This window comes from Pavona decussata, unplaced genomic scaffold, assembly GCF_977016875.1.
Source record: "Pavona decussata unplaced genomic scaffold, jaPavDecu1.1 SCAFFOLD_193, whole genome shotgun sequence".
In the NCBI taxonomy this organism is placed as follows: Eukaryota; Metazoa; Cnidaria; class Anthozoa; order Scleractinia; family Agariciidae; genus Pavona; species Pavona decussata.
In genome coordinates, this window is record NW_028145602.1 from 1,443,541 (window position 1) to 1,461,564 (window position 18,024).

Sequence of the window (18,024 nt, forward strand, 5' to 3'; positions counted from 1 at the left end):
CACGCAAGGCACGTTTATTACTGAGGAGTTTTATCTTAATCCACCAGCGTCAAGGGCACACAGGTAATCAATTTGGCTTAAAATTAAAAATGATCAAAATCTCTTTGGAAGGACTTACCTAATGTTTTGAATTTAGAATTTCCTGATTCATAAGTTCTTTCACCGGCTATTCTAGATATTTTTAAATAACGATCGCCTTCTCCAACTTGAAACTTGAAACTGCTTGAAACTGATTCCGCAAACCATTATGAAAAGCAATATGCTATAGCTACTCATGATTATTCGAAACCAACCTAGAATGTGGGACGCCATGGTGAGAAGCTAAATATTTTCATTTTATTTGAGCTTGTACTTCTCGTTTACCACATCAGACCTAAGTAAATAACGCTGCAGTTAATGGACGATTATTACAAGACTACTCTTGGCGTTAGGTAATCCATTCGACAAGTTGCTAAAGACAATAAATTAATTTTTTACTCCTCAAAGGCCCTTAAGGGGCGGACAGAGTCAAGCTGTCTTCCTTAAATAACGCTAATGTAGAGAGACATGATGCTGCAGAGCTCTTAAAATTAAATCTCGCAAATGATGGCAGAAGACAACACGCACCTTTGTTAATGGAAAATATGGAAATATGGGAGCCGCTGTTGTTTACAAGAAAGAAAACAAAATCTAGGGAAAGTGTTTCTGAGCGCGTATCAATGACCCATTTCTTTTGCTTTCTTAAGCTGAAAAACGATAAAATCCTGCTTATTATCAGTCTGATCATGCGATGCTGAAAGGCCTTACATCTTTTGACGAGAACATGAAAACAGACAGCAACTTGGACAATATACATTTGATCAATCTCCGACAATGATTAAATTGAGCCATTTCAGTTAATCACTAGATTCTCCTTATTATCGTTTTGTCTTGTTTCTCTGCAAATTAACCGGGTTATTTCTTTTCTAATGTCGCGTTTCAAAAACGCATAAACCAAAGGATTCACTGCTGAGTTTGTAATCAGGAGAACCGTGAGAACCCAGCCAGCTTTGTCGGTCACATCCTCAAAAACCACAATGCGGATTACTAAATAGTTAATGACAACATAGCATCCCAGGAAAAATGTGAGTAGTGCTATTATGAAGCGCGCCGCGTTGTGCTTTTGACGTCTACGAGGGAGTTCGGCTTCTGTAGACGCCTGACCTTGCTGAGATTGTTGTCTTATGGGCACAAGATTTATCTTGATAGCCTCCATTGCAGCATTTTGGAGTGACTGTGCGCGCGTTACCATCAGGATACGAACAACGGCGTAGAAAAGCAATGCGCAGGATAGTATGTCAAAAGCCGAGACTCCGGTTAGACGCAGAACCCTCCAAGCAATTTGTGAGTTTGTGATGTACATTCCCAAGACCATTGCCAACGAAATCCCCAAGGGAATCAACCACGCAACCAGGATAACTATTCCGGGGCGTCTGACCGTCATGGAAGTAATGTATCTGAATGGATGGACAATGGCGGTGTAACGATCCCAAGCCAAGCTACAGAGATTTGTGACCGACGAGTGAACGAGAAACCAGTAGAAAGCCACGTACACCCTCAAGTTACAGGGCTTCGAGTTCAGGTTGCATAGATAACTTACAGGAAAAACAACGATTCCGACCCCGAAATCAGCCACCGCCAAGGATAAGACAAACCAGTTGGCCGGGCAGTGTAAGCGGTGTTTCTTGGCGATGAGAAAAACTACAAAGCCGTTTCCTGTTGCTGTTAAAAGAGAAAGCAACCAGCCCACGAGATTAATCGAGCCTTCCATAGTGGAAGATGTTTCACAAACCGGTTTCAGCGGTTGCGGACAGCTGCCCTACGAACAAGTGATACTCATATCCATAATAATAAACCGGCAGGAAGTTTGCCGCTCGTCGAAGCTCTCATATTGTTTTAATTTATATGTTTGAAGTTGTTGTGCTTTACAGAAATGTCAAGTTCTATCGAGTTGTACATGTAATGTTTGATGATTACATCCGCGGATTATGTCTGGCGAGGCTATCCGCACACTGATGGTGCAATCCTTTTCCTCTTAGTTTTTTTTCTGTTAAAACCCGTGCGGTCATGCGATTTTCCAACAACTGATTGATAAGGGAACTTTAAGATTAATATGTTAACGAACAAACAAAGTTTCTTTCCAAATGCAAACATGCTTTATTTACTTATAAAAGTTTGGTATCGATCTTCGTTTCTGATGTCATAATTGACAGCCTCCGCGTTTCTAAAACCGTCCTTTAGTCAAGCAAAAATTGTGATTAGCACAGCTCCGGTTACTAACAATTTCAAATTCAAATGAGAAACTACGACAACGCTGAGCTGCAATAAAAATGCTAATGTTACTCGGTTATGTATTGTATTATGTTATCTTTTAAATGTGGACTAAAAGTAAGCCTTTTCACTCGGCTATAGAGTCTTTCCCGAACAAATACGCTAATACAATCGCGTAACTAAAGGGAATAAATTAAGGACTTTGAAATCAAGTTTCCGTGAACGAAATTTTGGATTCAGTTGGCGCCAGCTGTTCGGATTCAAATCCTGCTCTGGCCGCAGGTTAATTCAGTCCGGGCTATGCGGTTGCTATGCAGTTGCTATGCTGGTTGTCATTAGTTGCGAATCGAGAGTTTTTGATAAGCGGAGTTGTGACAGCGCTTACGAGCTCGATGGAATCAGAGTCGCAAGAATCAGAAGGTCCCTTTTTTCTTATGCTTGTACTTGTGATCCCGTCGCCTTCGATCTAGTGATCATGAAACGGAGACGCAAGCGGAAGCGGCAAAAACAAATCAATCAAAATGCTCGTTCTCTGGCATTGTGATTGGTTTATTCTTCCCCTTCTGTTTGCGACTCCGACAATCTGGTTAATTCACGAGATCGAAAGCGACGAAATCATCAGGGCAATCGCAAACTTGCTCAGTGCCCACAACTCGACGTTTTTTTTATTTTAGCGTTTTTAGTTTCGAGCTGATAAACTACTTTAAGCCTTGCAATGAATATTCTAACTGTAGGTCTAGTTTGAGCGGTTTTCCAATTATTTATGTGCCCTTTTCTTATTAAAAAAATATTATTTACAAAGGTAAATGACAAGATATACTAAAAAATATGTTCAAGGAACGCTGTGTAATAAAAAGGGGAAGCATAACCATTAATAGTATCGGCTTGGATTTTCCGAAGCACGGATATTTTTCTCCGGGTTCTCCGGTTTTCCTCCCTCCACAAAAACCAACATTTCCAAATTCCAATTCGACCTGGAAACAGTGGAGAGAAGAGCTACCCCGTGGATTCCACTGAAATTCCCATTTATTTTATTTTATTTATTTTATTTATATAGCTGGCTGGTAACATCTTTACATGATTTTAATTCAATCTACGTCACCACAGTTTTGAATGAGTTTTAACGCGGCATCCTTGTAAAGCAGCTTTTACTATGTGGTTGATAATATTTTAGGTTAGTTAGTTTAGTTAGGGATGATTTTGGTTATATTTTATCTTTTATCTCTTTATAATCTTTGCTGAAGGATTTACCGCGTATAAATAAAGACCATCGTAGAAGACGGAGGAGGAGGTGGGCAAATAATATTAAAACTTATACCTTCAAGGGTGCATCTCTGACGGATTTTGACAGCACTGAAAAATGTTGTTATTATTTTAATCCTACTTTGATTTCCAAAATTGGCAAAAGACAGAAAAAAGGCCAAAAACCGAAATCATTACTGTTTGCGTGCATTTCCCGATTATTACGAAATTTTTTTGTGTATCTATCTCTTTTAAAGAAAATTGAAGAACAAACAACACTAGCAATTTGTATAAGAATCTATAAGAATACGTTCGATCCAAATTTCAGTTTTAAAGCATAAAAATGGCCGGTCCACGTGACAATGTTATCGCTGGGGACCTGTAGTGTGGACACTGAATATCAGGGAACTGTAATTTGACTCAAGAACTTCGACTTTTCTAATTTATTTCGCGTGCTTTAGAATCACCTGTCACTACAATCTTGTTTCTCAGGCCTCCCTGTCTGTAGCCTCCCTCGCAGACGCTTTTTTGGCTCGTCACGCAATCTTTCCACCCAACGATTCGTGACGAACCAAAAGAGCGTCTACGAGGGACGCTACCTTGTCTGCTGTTAATCAACAGCAAAGAATGAGAGTTCTAGGGGTCGTGACTAGTATGAAATTTGAAATAAAAATATCTTCAAGTCCACCTCGGGTAAGAGTCTTACAAGAAATTCATGTCCATTTTTTTCCTTTTTATCAGCCAAAAATTAAAAAGGGTAAACAGGATTTGTTTAATTTGCGACCATATGGTTACGTTGTAGATTATGCTTTCAAAGAATTTTAATCAATCTTCCATTCAAAAATAACTTCAACAAGCTAATGCATAAATTAAAAGCGTGGGCCCTGTTCGTGAGCTAAATGTTTTCGTTAATATTTCTTAACACGACTCAGTTTTGAATTCCCTGGTTAATCAAGATGAGGAGTTTAATTTGAAAGGGAAAACCATTACGACTTTGAGAGAGAATTTTTAGATGAGGTTTTTCAGTAGGAGGCTTTAAAAAGGACTTTAAAGTTAAATAACAAATAGAATCAGGTTTTGCACTCCTCGATAGACGTTTGTCTGCGCTTCAGTGCCCGAGGGAATTAAAAACTAAAATTTAATTTCAAAAAGTAATCATAGATTGCGCTAAATGTAGTTGTTAAGAAAACTGATAACGCCCGAATGTTAATGTAAGGGCAGACGGCACGCAAGGCAGGTTTATTAGGAGTTCCATCTTGATCCATTAATTGGTCAAGGGCACACAGGTAACTAATTTGGCTAAAAATCGAAAAAGAATCTCTTTGGAAGGACTTACTAAATGTTTTGAGTTAAGAATATCCTGATTGATTCTTTCGTTGGCTATTCTAGTGACTTTTAAATATCGCCTTCTCCAACTTCCACCTCAGCTTGAAACTTATTCCGGAAACTTATGAAAAGCAATATGCTACTCATAGTCAATCGAAGTGGTAACCTAGAACAGATATGTGAGGCCATTGTGAGAGACTAAATATCTCTTGTTATTATTTGACCTTGTACTTCTCGTTTACCACATCAGACTAAACTAAACGACGCCGCAGTTAATGAACGCTTTTTATAAGACTTTTGGCGTCAGGTAATACACTCGACAAGTTGCTAAAGACAATAAGAATCGAGCTGACTTCCTTAAATAATGGTAACAGAGAGAGGCTTTTAGCTACAGAGCTCTTAAATTACATCTCACAAATGATGGCAGAAGACATCAGGCACCTATGTTAATGGAAAAATATGGAAAATGTGCGACCGGCTAATATGAAAGAAAATATTCCAAGCACAATATTTCTAAGGGCAAATCAAAAACACCCATTTCTTCTGCTTTCTTAAGCTTAAGATGAAATCCTGCTTGTTATCAGTCTGATCATGCGATACTGAAAGAGCCTTACAGCTTTTGGCGAGTACATAAATACAGACAGCAACTTGGACAATATATATTTGATCAATCTCCGACAATGATTAAATTTCAGTCATTTCAGTTAATCGACTAGATCTCTCCCTATTATTGTTTTGTCTTTTTTCTCTGCAAATTAACCGGGTTATTTCTTTTCTAATGTCGCGTTTCAAAAACGCATAAACCAAAGGATTCACTGCTGAATTTGTAATCAGGAGAACCGTGAGAACCCAGCCAGCTTTGTCGGTCACATCCTCAAAAACCACAATGCGGATTACTAAATAGTTAACAACAACATAGCATCCCAGGAAAAATGTGAGTAGTGCTATTATGAAGCGTGCTGCGTTGTGCTTTTGACGTCTACGAGGAAGTTCGGCTTCCGTAGACGCCTGACCTTGCTGAGATTGTTGTCTTATGGGCTCAAGATTTATCTTGATAGCCTCCATTGCAGCATTTTGAAGTGACTGCGCGCGCGTTACCATCAGGATGCGAACAACGGCGTAGAAAAGCAGTGCGCAGGATAGTATGTCAAAAGCCGAGACTCCGGTTAGACGCAGAACTTTCCAAGCGATTTGTGAGTTGGTGATGTACATTCCCAGGACCATTACCAACGAAATCCCCAAGGGAATCAACCATGCAACCAGGATAACTATTCTGGGGCGTCTGACCGTCATGGAAGTAATGTATCTGAAAGGATGGACAATGGCGGTGTAACGATCCCAAGCCAAGCTACAAAGATTTGTGACCGACGAGTGAACGAGAAACCAGTAGAAAGCCATGTACACCCTCATGTTACATGGCTTCGAGTTCAGGTTGCATAGATAACTTACAGGAAAAACAACGATTCCGACCCCGAAATCAGCCACCGCCAAGGATAAGACAAACCAGTTGGCCGGGCAATGTAGGCGGCGGTTCTTAGCGATGAAAAAAACTGCAAAGCCGTTTCCTGTTGCTGTGAATAGAGAAAGCAACCAACCCAGGAGATTAATCGAGCCTTCCATATGGAAAATGTTTCACAAACCAGTTTTAGCGGTTGAATGTCCAGCTGCCGGCCTACAAACAAGTGGTACTGATATGTATGACATTAAACAAGCAGGAAGCTAGTTTGTCGTCTTCCTATTGTCGAAATTTGTTGAAAGTCAATGAAGTACTAGGCTGTAATATTTCTGATGATTATGTCTGACGAGGCTATCCGCTTTGATTGAATAGATTGATGGAGGTTCTTTTTTCGGTTGATGCCAATTGCCAATAGTTTTTTCAGTTTGCTGCCTGGCGATCATACGAGTTTATGAACAGTTGATAGACAATTAATATTTTCAGAGTCGCAATGTAAGTGGAAGAATAAACCAATCACAATGTTCGTTCTCAGGCATTGTGATTGGTTTATTTTTCTATCTGCTTGCGACTCCTGTAACTGGCTAGTTTCATTAGATCGTAAGCAACGAAATCACGAGGGCAATCGCCAAAATGGTCTACGTCGCCGTTGTTTGAGTTTCACCAGCTCGATTTTGAATGCGTCAATATGTAGTAAAATCCAGCCTTGGCATACACATAAACTATGGAGGATTCTTTCATCTGTCAGGTGGCCATGGTACTTGTATTTTTCTCCAAGTATGCTACTGTGTTGGAAATGTGAATTTAAGCCTTGGTGGTTGAACTGTGAAATAACGTTGTGCAAGTACAATTATGCTCTCGTCGGAGCTAAAATATGCCCCATTCACACTAAGGCTTAAGGACGGTGTTTACTTTTGCTACTGCGCATACGTTCTGCGCATCTCGAGATACTCGGGTTTCCTATGGGTGGCAGAAATTAGCAAGTGCTTTCGGTCGTGATAAGGCTTCAATATGGAAAAAGTGGTTGACTCTTATTCCAGGAGGGGGGGGGGGGGGTGGGGGGACTAAAAAAAATTAATACGGGGAGGCTCCGCCTCGAGGTCCGATCCATTACCCTTTTATATACCATTTTTGGCAGAAAAGGTACCCCTTTCGTATACCTTCCATTGGAAAATAATGAAAGGCCCTTTTAAATGCCTAAATGACAGATTTCCCTACCCTTCCATATACTTCGACTCGTGAAATCCCTACCCTTTCATATACCTGAAGCGTGAAAAAGGTACCCCTAAGTGGGGGAGCCTTCCTGTATAGGCCATTATATGGAATACCCCCCCCCCCCCCCCGGGGGCTCTTATTGGTGCATGCGCATGCTCCATTGTTATGCGCAGCTGTACGTGTCGTCCTTCACAGAGCCTTATTGGCCCGACCTGTACTTTTCTTAAGTTATAGTCAGATGACCTGCTTTCCTGCTTGAGCAAAGCTTTACCATGAAATCAATGTATACTGACGACACAGGCATCAGCTTTTCCACCAGTAACTTACCTCAGATTGAATCTGAACTATATGAACTAGTTCGAGCTTGGTTCGGGCTAATGGATAAGGGCAAACAAATTAAGCCTAAACTTAAACATTGCGAAACTGAGCGAATGTTAACGTTAATGGATTCGCGTCAGAGACTTGCCACTTATTAGCACCGCTGGTCATTTCCTTAGTTTACAGATACACTCTTTTTTTTTTTCAAAGAACCTTTTTGACAAGAACGTTGAGGCTGAGATTAATTGACTAAAATTTGAGGACATTCTAAGAACATTACCCAGGCTGTTTGACAAAATGTTTTTTTTTTTTTAAATGAACAGTATAAATACGGATAAAATAATACAGTCATTTAAAACTTCAGTCTATATTGTCCAATTAAGCCAAATAATAGGTGTCTTGGTCACGTCCGCATAGATTTATTGAAATACTATGCAAACGCAATTTGCATTGGTAATTAATACCTTGAAGATTATGTAAATGAGACTTTAAAAGAGGTTACATGTGCTCCACCCCATCACTCTACTCGAGGCCGCAAAAGGGAAAGGTTGACAACCCACCCTCCCTCCTCATAACTCCCATCTTCGCCTGGTCTTGGGCTTGTCCCAGGCCAGAGCGATTCTCCATACCTTATTACCATATCATTAATAACAATACCCAGGGAAGAATATTACACTATACGTAACTCATGAATAATTTATGATTTTGATTAAATTCCGATTAAATTAATATAAAGTTTACAGCTGATCGAGCGAGCTAGCGAGTGAAATTCAGTCTACATCACGATAACTCGTTCATTGTGTATGCGCGCATTCACGAGTTAAAAATAAATACATGGCTGTTCAGACGTCATTCTTTCTAAAGTTCAGGGTCACCACTTAAAATTTTGGCTCAAATAGACTAAATTAATTCATCGAAATAACCGCAAAGAACACGTTTTCATGAGTAAACATACACCTTTTTTGTTTATATAACAACCTTTTTGTATAAGAAGGTCATTTGAGGGCGCGATATTTTGTAGCCAGCACTAGAGTACTTTTAAGCCGCGCAATAGAGCACGTCTTAAGCAACTTGAGAACAAATTACGGCACGTATTGCTTTTTGATAGGCGTCCTCGTCACGTCCGCATAGATTTATTGAAATGCGAATTAAGAAAATCTTTTAAGGCTAAGACCGCCAAGAAATAAGAACGTACAACCTCAGCCTCAAATTTAGACGTTCTTAAACAAAAAAAGAGTGTGAAACCAAACACAGTAACTGAAATGAGCCTTATTCCGAATATAAAGACAAGTTAACTTCGAAAGTTTAACGGGGGTTGGCGGGCTGACAAAATTAATGGTACTAATAACTGCAAAATGCAAATTTTAAGGTAATCTGTGAGGTGGTCTATTGTTTAAGATTCCCAGCTGCCGTGCGTCTGTCTTACTATCCAACGATATGTCGTGTTGGTTTCCATGTTTAGGCAAAATGGGACACTGGCAGCTGTTCCTGAGCTGTTAAGAACCCGCTACTGAACCCGCTGCTATTGCACGAATTATCACTATCGCTGGCGCCACGCAAAGTGTACACTTGATTCTAAACGGAAAAAGAGCGCAGCGATAATATTAAACTGTAATCGGAAGACGACAACTCCTGAGGTTTGGAGTACAGCGGACATTGAAAAAAGTCTTTTGAGAGGCTATTCAAATGGAAGGAAGGTTTAATATCTTTGGGTGGTTGCTTTCCGTCTTAGCAGCAGCAGGAAACGGCTTTGTAGTTTTCCTCATCGTTAAGAATCGCCGCCTACATTGCCCGGCCAACTGGTTTGTCTTATCCTTGGCGGTGGCTGATTTCGGGGTTGGAATCGTTGTTTTCCCTGTAAGTTATCTATGCAACCTGAACTCGAAGCCCTGTAACATGAGGGTGCACATAGCTTTCTACTGGTTAGTCGTCCACTCGTCGGTCACAAATCTTTGTAGCTTGGCTTGGGATCGTTACACCGCCATTGTCCATCCTTTCAGATACATTACTTCCATGACGGTCAGACGCCCCAGAATAGTGATCCTGGTTGCATGGTTGATTCCCTTGGGAATTTCTCTGGCAATGGTCCTGGGAATGTACATCACCAACTCACAAACTGCTTGGAAAGTTCTGCGTCTAACCGGAGTCTCGGCTTTTGACATACTATCCTGCGCACTGCTTTTCTACGTCGTTGTTCGTATACTGGTAGTAACGCGCGCGCAGTCACTCCAAAATGCTGCAATAGAAGCTGTCAAGAGAAATCTTAAGCCCATAGAACAACAATCTCAGCAAGATCGAACGTCTTTGGAAACCGCACTTCCTTGCAGACGTCAAAAGCACAACGCGGCGCGCTTCATAATAGCACTACTCACATTTTTCCTGGGATGCTATGTTGTCATTAACTATTTAGTAATCCACATTACGGTTTTTGAGCCGGAAGAAGTAACCAACAAAGCTGGCTGGATTCTCACGGTTCTCCTGATTACAAATTCAGCAGTAAATCCTTTGGTTTATGCGTTTTTGAAACGCGACATTAGAAAAGAAATAACCCGGTTAATTTGCAGAGAAACACGACAAAACGATAATAGGAAGAGATCTAGTAGATCAGCCCAAGCAGACCACACATTACTTTAATTAATTCTCGTTGACAAAAGATGGCCTCTGTTAATGTTGTATCATATTCTTTATCTTAGGCGAACTTATACCTTAAGTCTAAGTTTTTTTTATCACTTTCCTTATTTCAAGTGATTTTTGCATACTGTTAGGCCTTTTGGAGTTTAAAAGTAGTCCTTCTTTCGAATAATCATAAAGACAAATGTTTTTTTCTCGACAGGGTAGATTAGGTATAAGCGACCAAACCGATTTCACTTGAAAATATTCCAGTGCATTAAAGACCATTTCCTGAATTTTTAGAGTTTGCGAAAAACCAAATTAACCTTACGTGTTACTTGAAAGGAGCACGATTTGTATGTTTTGCTGTTGGTTCTTTGTCTTCCATTACGCTTGTTCATGTATGTATCTAAAGTGCAAAATTCTAGATCTTCAAGAAACGACCCGTCAGTCTTTCCGGAGTTCAGGGTCATCACTTAAGATTTTGGCTCGGATAGAATTAATCATTGAAATTGAAATAACCACAAAAAACACGTTCTAAGGAGCTGACAAATAAACCCAAAAACGGTAAAATCGAGCTTTATACTAGTCATGTGTCTTAATTCGACTATAAAGACAAGCAAACTTCGAGACGGTTTAACACAGGTTGGCTGACAATTGATACAAAATGCAAATTTTAAGGTAATCTGCAATGTGGCCTACCAACTGCCGTGCGTGTGAATAGCCGTAATTTAACTTTTAATAGTTGCACTAACCATCGATATCACGTCAGTGGTTTCTATGTTTAGGCAAAATCGAACACAAATCAGCTGTTAAAAGCCTACTGTGGCACGAATTATGGCTTATGGAAACGGACGCTATCGCTGGCTTTTTGATAAATAGAGCAATTAATCGAAAAATGAGGATTAAAACATGTTTTGCATATCAAAAGCTGCCATTTTGTATTGGTCATAAAGATATTATTTTTACTGCGCCTTTCAATAACATACGGACTCTGAACTTCAACCCCAGCTAACGATTTGCGTGTTTTACTGCCGTCAATCATAATTACGGCGACAAGCAACTGACCAGGAAAATATAGAAACCGACAAAGAGGATCGAAATCCGCCAATCACAGCGCACGAACATGACCTTTTGACCCTGTTGAGCCAAACGTTTTGTTTTCTACGAGGTCCGCTGTAGTGATTGACGGCAGTGAAAAGCGTAACGATTGATTGCATTTTGAACTTCAGAGTCCGCATGTTATTGAAAGGCGCAGTAAGCAAGGGGGCAGGGATAGATAACTATCTTACCAAAACAATCAGTAAAATAGAAGCAAAGAAAACTCGTAATCAAGCTCAAAGTCCAATTTTAAATTGCGAGCGCCACGCAATGGGTACATTTATTTGTAAAAGGAAAAAGAGCGCAGCGATAATTTTAAACTATAAACGGAATGACAGCAAGCTCACTTTTGGAGTATAGCGGACATTGAAAAAAGTCTATTAAGAGGCTCTTCAGATGGAAGCCTGGTTTAATCTCCTGGGCTGGTTGCTTTCTCTATTCACAGCAGCAGGAAACGGCTTTGTAGTTTTTCTCATCGTTAAGAATCGCCGCCTACATTGCCCGGCCAACTGGTTTGTCTTATCCTTGGCGGTGGCTGATTTCGGGGTCGGAGCCGTTGTTTTTCCTGTAAGTTATCTATGCAACTTGAACTCGAAGCCCTGTAACATGAGGGTGTTCATGGCTTTCTACTGGTTTCTCGTTCACTCGTCGGTCACAAATCTTTGTAGCTTGGCTTGGGATCGTTACACCGCCATTGTCCATCCATTCAGATACATTACTTCCATGACGGTCAGACGCCCCAGAATAGTTATCCTGGTTGCATGGTTGATTCCCTTGGGAATTTCTCTGCAAATGGTCCTGGGAATGTACATCACCAACTCACAAATCGCTTGGAGGGTTCTGCGTCTAACCGGAGTCTCGGCTTTTGACATACTATCCTGCGCATTGCTTTTCTACGCCGTTGTTCGTATCCTGATGGTAACGCGCGCGCAGTCACTCCAAAATGCTGCAATGGAGGCTATCAAGAGAAATCTTGAGCCCTTAAGACAACAATCTCAGCAAGGTAGGACTTCTACGGAAGCCGAACTTCCTCGTAATGGACGTAAAAAGCACAAGGCGGCGCGCTTCATAATAGTACTACTCACATTTTTCCTGGGATGCTATGTTGTCATTAACTATTTTGTAATCCGCATTGTGGTCTTTGAGGATGTGACCGACAAAGCTGGCTGGGTTCTCACGTTGCTCCTAGTTTTAAATTCAGCAGTGAATCCTTTGGTTTATGCGTTTTTGAAACGCGACATTAGAAAAGAAGTAACCAGGTGTGCTTGCATTGAAAGACGACAAAACAATTATATTAGCGAGAAATCTAGTAGATCAACTCAAAAAGACTCAACATTGCTTTGATTCTCGTCGACAAGAGATGGCCTCGGTTCATTTTGCGTCGTATTTCATTTTCCTTATATCAAGTGATTTTCGCATAGAATGTAAGGCCTTTTGGAGTTTAAAATCAGTCCTTAGTCCTTTCGAATAACAAAGACACTTTTTTTTTCTCGGCAGGGCAGTTTTGGTAGAAGCGAACAAACACTTCACTTGGAAATATTCCAAAGCATTGAGGACTATTTCCACAATTTTTATTCAAAGGAACCCAACTAGGCAATGTAGAATGAATGAAAGCGGGTGATGTATTTGGGTTTTTTTTACAATAGTTTGTTTCGTGATCGTTTCGTGATTCGTGATAGCCTTGCGACTGAAAAAAAGCTTCTGTCGCCGAGTCCGATATAAATTTAAGCTTTGTCTTCATTGCCATTGAAAATGTGAACTTGAGGAGTGGAATTCAAAAGACTACAGCATTTACTTTTTAATAATAGTATTTACAAGGCTAAAAAGTTAAAAAGATATTAAAAAAACCAAACGTTTTCGACTAATCCAGTCATCCTCAGGGTAAGAGGACCGTAATCTTCAGTGAATATTATGGAAAACACTTTACTTTTTAAAGTCTCCTACAATTGTGTCAAACATTCGAGATTGTTATAACAAACGATTTAAGTGGCTGTGTCCCTAAGTTCTAGTTTTAATTGTTGGCATTTGAAGGCCGCATACAGTTTTTTGAAGCTGTTTACGAAAACTTTCAACGAAAAGTTGCATGCGCAGTCTATTGTAAAACCATGTCTACGTTTTACTTTATGTTGGAGACCATTTTTCGAGCCGTATTTTCATGCAAAGGTGGGAGGTTCCTAATTTGCATAATTGGCCATTTACAAGTTGCTGTGAACCTCATTATCAAAGCGAGGCTAAGTGCAAAGTTTTTATTGTGAAAATTGGTCTGATATGGAAACAAAACTAATTTTCATATGAAAAGCTTTGCACTTAGCCTCGCTTACAAAGTGAGGTTTACAGCAACTTGGAAATGGCCTATTGAGAAATTATACTTGTACTTGAAAGCGCCACCAGGGTCTTGAAACCATCTGGCCGCAAGTTTTATTTTATGATAAATAAGACCAAGTCTTTGTCTTTTCCACAAGGACATTGATGTTGGACGTGTCACTTTTGTTTTACATCTATTTTTGTACATTCAGTTTACCTGTTTTTTTTTTTGTTTTTTTTTTCAAGCTGTGAAGGTGGGTTGGTAAAAGTTGCTGTTTTTAGTACTTGAAAGAACATCGTTAATATGTTAATATAAGGAAGACTTGTGCTTGTCAACCAATCGTAGAATTAGATGCATCAAATTTTAAGTATTGTGAGGCATTGCCAAAGTTGTTAAAATTTTGCATTCTTCATTACAAAAACTTCAACTTCTGCACACTAAATGTAATGGATCGACCCCCCCCCCCCCCCCTCCCTCCAAAAACTGAGGAATTAAGTTTTAGAGGCCAAGCAAAACAAACAGAAGTTGTTTTCAAAGTAACTGGACATAAGTGTGATTCACATGCAAGATTTGAAAAAAATATATTTTTGCGTCCAATTTGGGTTATGAAGAGTTTTGGGAGGCAACCAATTTTAAAAGTCTTCGAAATAGCGACAGATTTCTGTTTTTAATGATAAGGAAATAATTCAGATCTATGGGAGAACCGGCAATTATATTGCTGCTGTGAATATTATTAAAGAAATGCTTCAATCAGTTCTTGGAGAGGATGAAAGGAACGGCAAGAAGGACGTTTTGATCCTTAAAAAAACACCTGAGCGAAGAGAAAACTAAGACTTCCTGAGCAGGTGGTTGCTAAACGGAACTCAAAAGCTTGGAACGCATTTCTGTTCTCAGTAAGCTATTTGTAACTGATTTTATTAATAGACACAAAATCTTGTGAAGGACGATTTATGACCAATAAATTTTGGAAACGTCAAAGCGCTATTAGAAACTGGACCAATTACATCTGGTATCTTGTCTTTTGCAAAAGATGGGAGTTTTCAACTTCTGATTTAAAAGCTGCAAGGCGTAAAAGCTCTTTTCATCAGCTTTAATGATCTTTTCCGTCGAAACCACATAATTAATGGGTGAAAAATATATTTATCCATTCAGGAAAATAACACATTATGTGGCTAAGCCGATTAACTTGGAGTAAAACGTAAGTAAAATATTATTCATAATGTTGGCAATTCTGATGTATTCGCGGCGACAGTGCTTTTCTGTGACATCTGGATGAAAAACGATTAATTCAGTATAAAAGCAAACACTTAAATGGAAGCACTGACAATCAAACAATAAGCAGCGCAAAGATTTAACAAATCTGTCTTGTTTTACTCAAAGTAAAAGGTCAAATAGCGGTGGATAATTTTTAAACGTTGAGATTGGTAATGAGGAGGGTCAGAAAACTAAGACTGACTTCCGAAACAAGCACTGTGCTGCCGGTCTAACACGGAACCCGGCATTGCCAACCCGGGTGCCAATTTTCTTCTGGTGGAATTAAAAGGAATCATAAAGGCGCTGTTACACTAGGCAATTTTTTTGCAACTTGTCTCGCAATTTTGTTGCGACACAAATTGCACGAATCGTTGCCAAGTATAACATGCTCTGAAATGAACATGTCTCGCAATTTGTTTGTTGCCACAATCGTTGCGAGAAGTAGAAGTCGGTTCTACTTCTCGCAACGGTGACTGCAACAACAACGTTGCGAGACATGTTCATTTTAGAGCATGTTACACTAGGCGACGATTCGGGCAACTTCTGTCGCAGCGAAGCAAACGAAACTGCAAGACAAGTTGCAAGAAAAGTTCCCTAGTGTAGCAGCGCCTCAACGGTAACTTGCCATACGGGAGTGTAAACTTATCTGTACTTAAGGGCGCGCGAAGAGCTATGTTAGTTAATACTAAATACTGCAGGGCCCAGTTGCTCGAAGCATGGTTTGCGCTAACCCGGGTTAAAAACCATGACAACCTATAGGTTTTAATACCTCTTAACCAATGGTTAGCGCTAACCATGCTTCGAGCAACTGACAGCCCAGTTCTTTACGGTAACAGGAACCAGGAATGCGAACTGCACGAGTACTCATTCGGTGAAATGTGTTTCTTGAAAGTTACACAAGAAAATTAAATATTTAGTCGGAAAACCTTGAGTTCATACTTCCCGAACAGATGTCTACCATCCCTTGGTGGAATTGAACGGAACTGGCCTGACCTTGGAACACATTTAGGTCCTTGCTTTTAGTTGAAGCCGATCTTGTTAATTAATCATTTGAAATGATTAATTTTAGAGACTTGGCAGTACGTTGTACTGGCCTAAGCTATAGACGTGTGATCTAAATCCAGAATTTGTTTATGATAATTTGTCAAGTTGTGAATAGTTAACTTATACAAGTTTAAAGATTTTCCTTATTTAAACTAAATAATGTTCTTGTTTTAACCAAATAATTCATGAATTAGTCAGGGTTGGGTAGTCAGGGTTGGGTAATGCCGGCCTAATTTCTCCATGGACATAAAAAGCACAAGACGGCGTGCTTCATAATAGCAATAGTCATTTTTCTAGGGATGCTATGTTGTCATTAACTGCTTAGTAATCCGCGTTGTTATTTGATGATGTGATCGTCAAAACTTGCTGGGTTCTTACTTACGGAGAAACAATACAAAATTATCAAAACAATCGATCTAGCAGATCAATCGTCCACCAATTTTTAAGTTTACGGACAAGAGATGGTGTGTGCATGTCATAATTTTTGTCTTTGACGTAAAAATGTGCTATTCAAGTTTATATCTTTATCCTTGTGTCACTCACTCATTCACTAGGCCTATAGCTCTGGGTTGAGAATAGCCATCGATGACGTTTGCTCTCCAACTGCTTCTGTCCTGGACTAGTGTCTCTAGTGCATGTGCTACAGGTGTGGCCCCAACTCTTCACCTCAGCTTCCACGACCCTTTCCCAGATGTTCCTCTTTTCTAAAGGATTCCACCGCAATGTCTACCATGTGATGTTCTTTGACGGTGTTTCCCAAAATTAAAGGTGAGGCCGATCCTTCTTCACCTTCTCTTTAGGATCTGTCAGGAATTGGTTCCTGTTCTGTTGCTTCCCATAGCATCTGTTTGGTTACTCTGACTATTTATCTTTTTTTTAAAAATTCGTCTGAGGCACTGGATGACAAAGGCCTGTAGCTCTTTTGGTTGTTCGCCTTGTGTTTCTTTACGACTCCGCGCCATAGTGGAGGACTGCCTTACTGCCTGGTGTTAAAGATCCTCAATTTGTTTTCTCTGTGAGATGACATGGGAGGATCATACTTTCTTCAGAATGTTCAGGAAAACTACTCTGGCTGTGTTGATCCTCACCTACATGATAGCCAACAAGAACAAGACAAGAAAGGTGGCGTCAAACAGTCTTGTTTCACCCCGGTGTTGACAATGAAGGTCTCTGAGAATTCCTTCATATATAGGCGTTTTTGATGATTCGGATGTACTTCCCTGGGATGCCGTTTATATACTTCGTGGGGCCCCAAAGGGTATTTCTGCCGGGGGTGTTGAAAGCTTTTCTCAAAGTCGATGAAATCGATTTAGGGAAGTATTATATTCAAGGGAGGACTGCGCGATGACTATCCTGAGGGGAGCTATCTCGTCAGTACAGGAACGATGCTTCTTGAATCGAAGCCAGCCTGCTGATCCCTGAGTGTACCGCCATCAGGCCATTGAAGATGAAGCAAAGTAACCTTCAGCATCTTCCCACTACTGACATCAAGGATATCCTTCCGTAGTTCTTGCAATTCCGGCAGCCACTTTAATTTGTGGGGAAGCTTTATGATTTAGCCCTTGTGCGGTATCTTATCTCACTCAGAGATTCAGTTCCCAAACAGGCCGTAGAGGAAATGTGCTGATAAATTGGCGCTGCTTTTAGGGCCTCCGATGGTATGTTATTTGGGTCAGTTGCTTTCCCCGACTTGGACATCTTGAGAGAACGAACGATCTCCAATTTGGCCTCTTCTTTCAAGCAGAATACATGGAAATGTTTTGCCCAGTAGTGCAGATTTACTATGTGTGTTGCCATCCTTCTTAACCTTGGAAATATTCTCCTGTATAACAGCTCTTGACAAAAGGAAACTCGCTAGGCTTTGCTG

At 40.2% G+C, this 18,024-nt stretch overlaps 4 protein-coding genes across 4 annotated transcripts; 2 read left to right on the forward strand and 2 right to left on the reverse strand.

Annotated features, from left to right (window-relative positions):
- Positions 1-552: 552 nt before the first annotated feature.
- LOC146461948 (trace amine-associated receptor 8b-like) lies at positions 553-2,920 on the reverse strand. Its single transcript, XM_085086308.1, has one exon. The coding sequence runs from the start codon at positions 1,787-1,789 to the stop codon at positions 872-874; it is 918 nt and encodes a 305-aa protein (XP_084942434.1). The 5' UTR covers positions 1,790-2,920; the 3' UTR covers positions 553-871.
- A 2,383-nt stretch (positions 2,921-5,303) lies between these two features.
- On the reverse strand, positions 5,304-7,212 carry LOC146461949 (histamine H2 receptor-like). The gene has a single exon (XM_085086285.1). The coding sequence runs from the start codon at positions 6,475-6,477 to the stop codon at positions 5,542-5,544; it is 936 nt and encodes a 311-aa protein (XP_084942411.1). The 5' UTR covers positions 6,478-7,212; the 3' UTR covers positions 5,304-5,541.
- A 900-nt stretch (positions 7,213-8,112) lies between these two features.
- LOC146461950 (adenosine receptor A2b-like) lies at positions 8,113-10,749 on the forward strand. The gene has a single exon (XM_085086310.1). The coding sequence runs from the start codon at positions 9,530-9,532 to the stop codon at positions 10,475-10,477; it is 948 nt and encodes a 315-aa protein (XP_084942436.1). The 5' UTR covers positions 8,113-9,529; the 3' UTR covers positions 10,478-10,749.
- A 968-nt stretch (positions 10,750-11,717) lies between these two features.
- On the forward strand, positions 11,718-14,253 carry LOC146461951 (octopamine receptor beta-2R-like). Its single transcript, XM_085086309.1, has 2 exons — positions 11,718-12,813; positions 13,284-14,253. Exons 1-2 carry the CDS (start codon positions 11,951-11,953, stop codon positions 13,354-13,356), a joined length of 936 nt encoding a protein of 311 aa, XP_084942435.1. The 5' UTR covers positions 11,718-11,950; the 3' UTR covers positions 13,357-14,253.
- The last annotated feature ends 3,771 nt before the right edge of the window (positions 14,254-18,024 follow it).

Bases quoted from the DNA above. Each gene is read 5' to 3' on its own strand.
- LOC146461948 (XM_085086308.1), bottom strand. From the start codon at position 1,789: ATGGAAGGCTCGATTAATCTCGTGGGCTGGTTGCTTTCTCTTTTAACA.
- LOC146461949 (XM_085086285.1), bottom strand. From the start codon at position 6,477: ATGGAAGGCTCGATTAATCTCCTGGGTTGGTTGCTTTCTCTATTCACA.
- LOC146461950 (XM_085086310.1), top strand. From the start codon at position 9,530: ATGGAAGGAAGGTTTAATATCTTTGGGTGGTTGCTTTCCGTCTTAGCA.
- LOC146461951 (XM_085086309.1), top strand. From the start codon at position 11,951: ATGGAAGCCTGGTTTAATCTCCTGGGCTGGTTGCTTTCTCTATTCACA. The intron at 12,814-13,283 runs GTGTGCTTGCAT...TATAAATTTAAG, and splicing joins ATTAGAAAAGAAGTAACCAG to CTTTGTCTTCATTGCCATTG.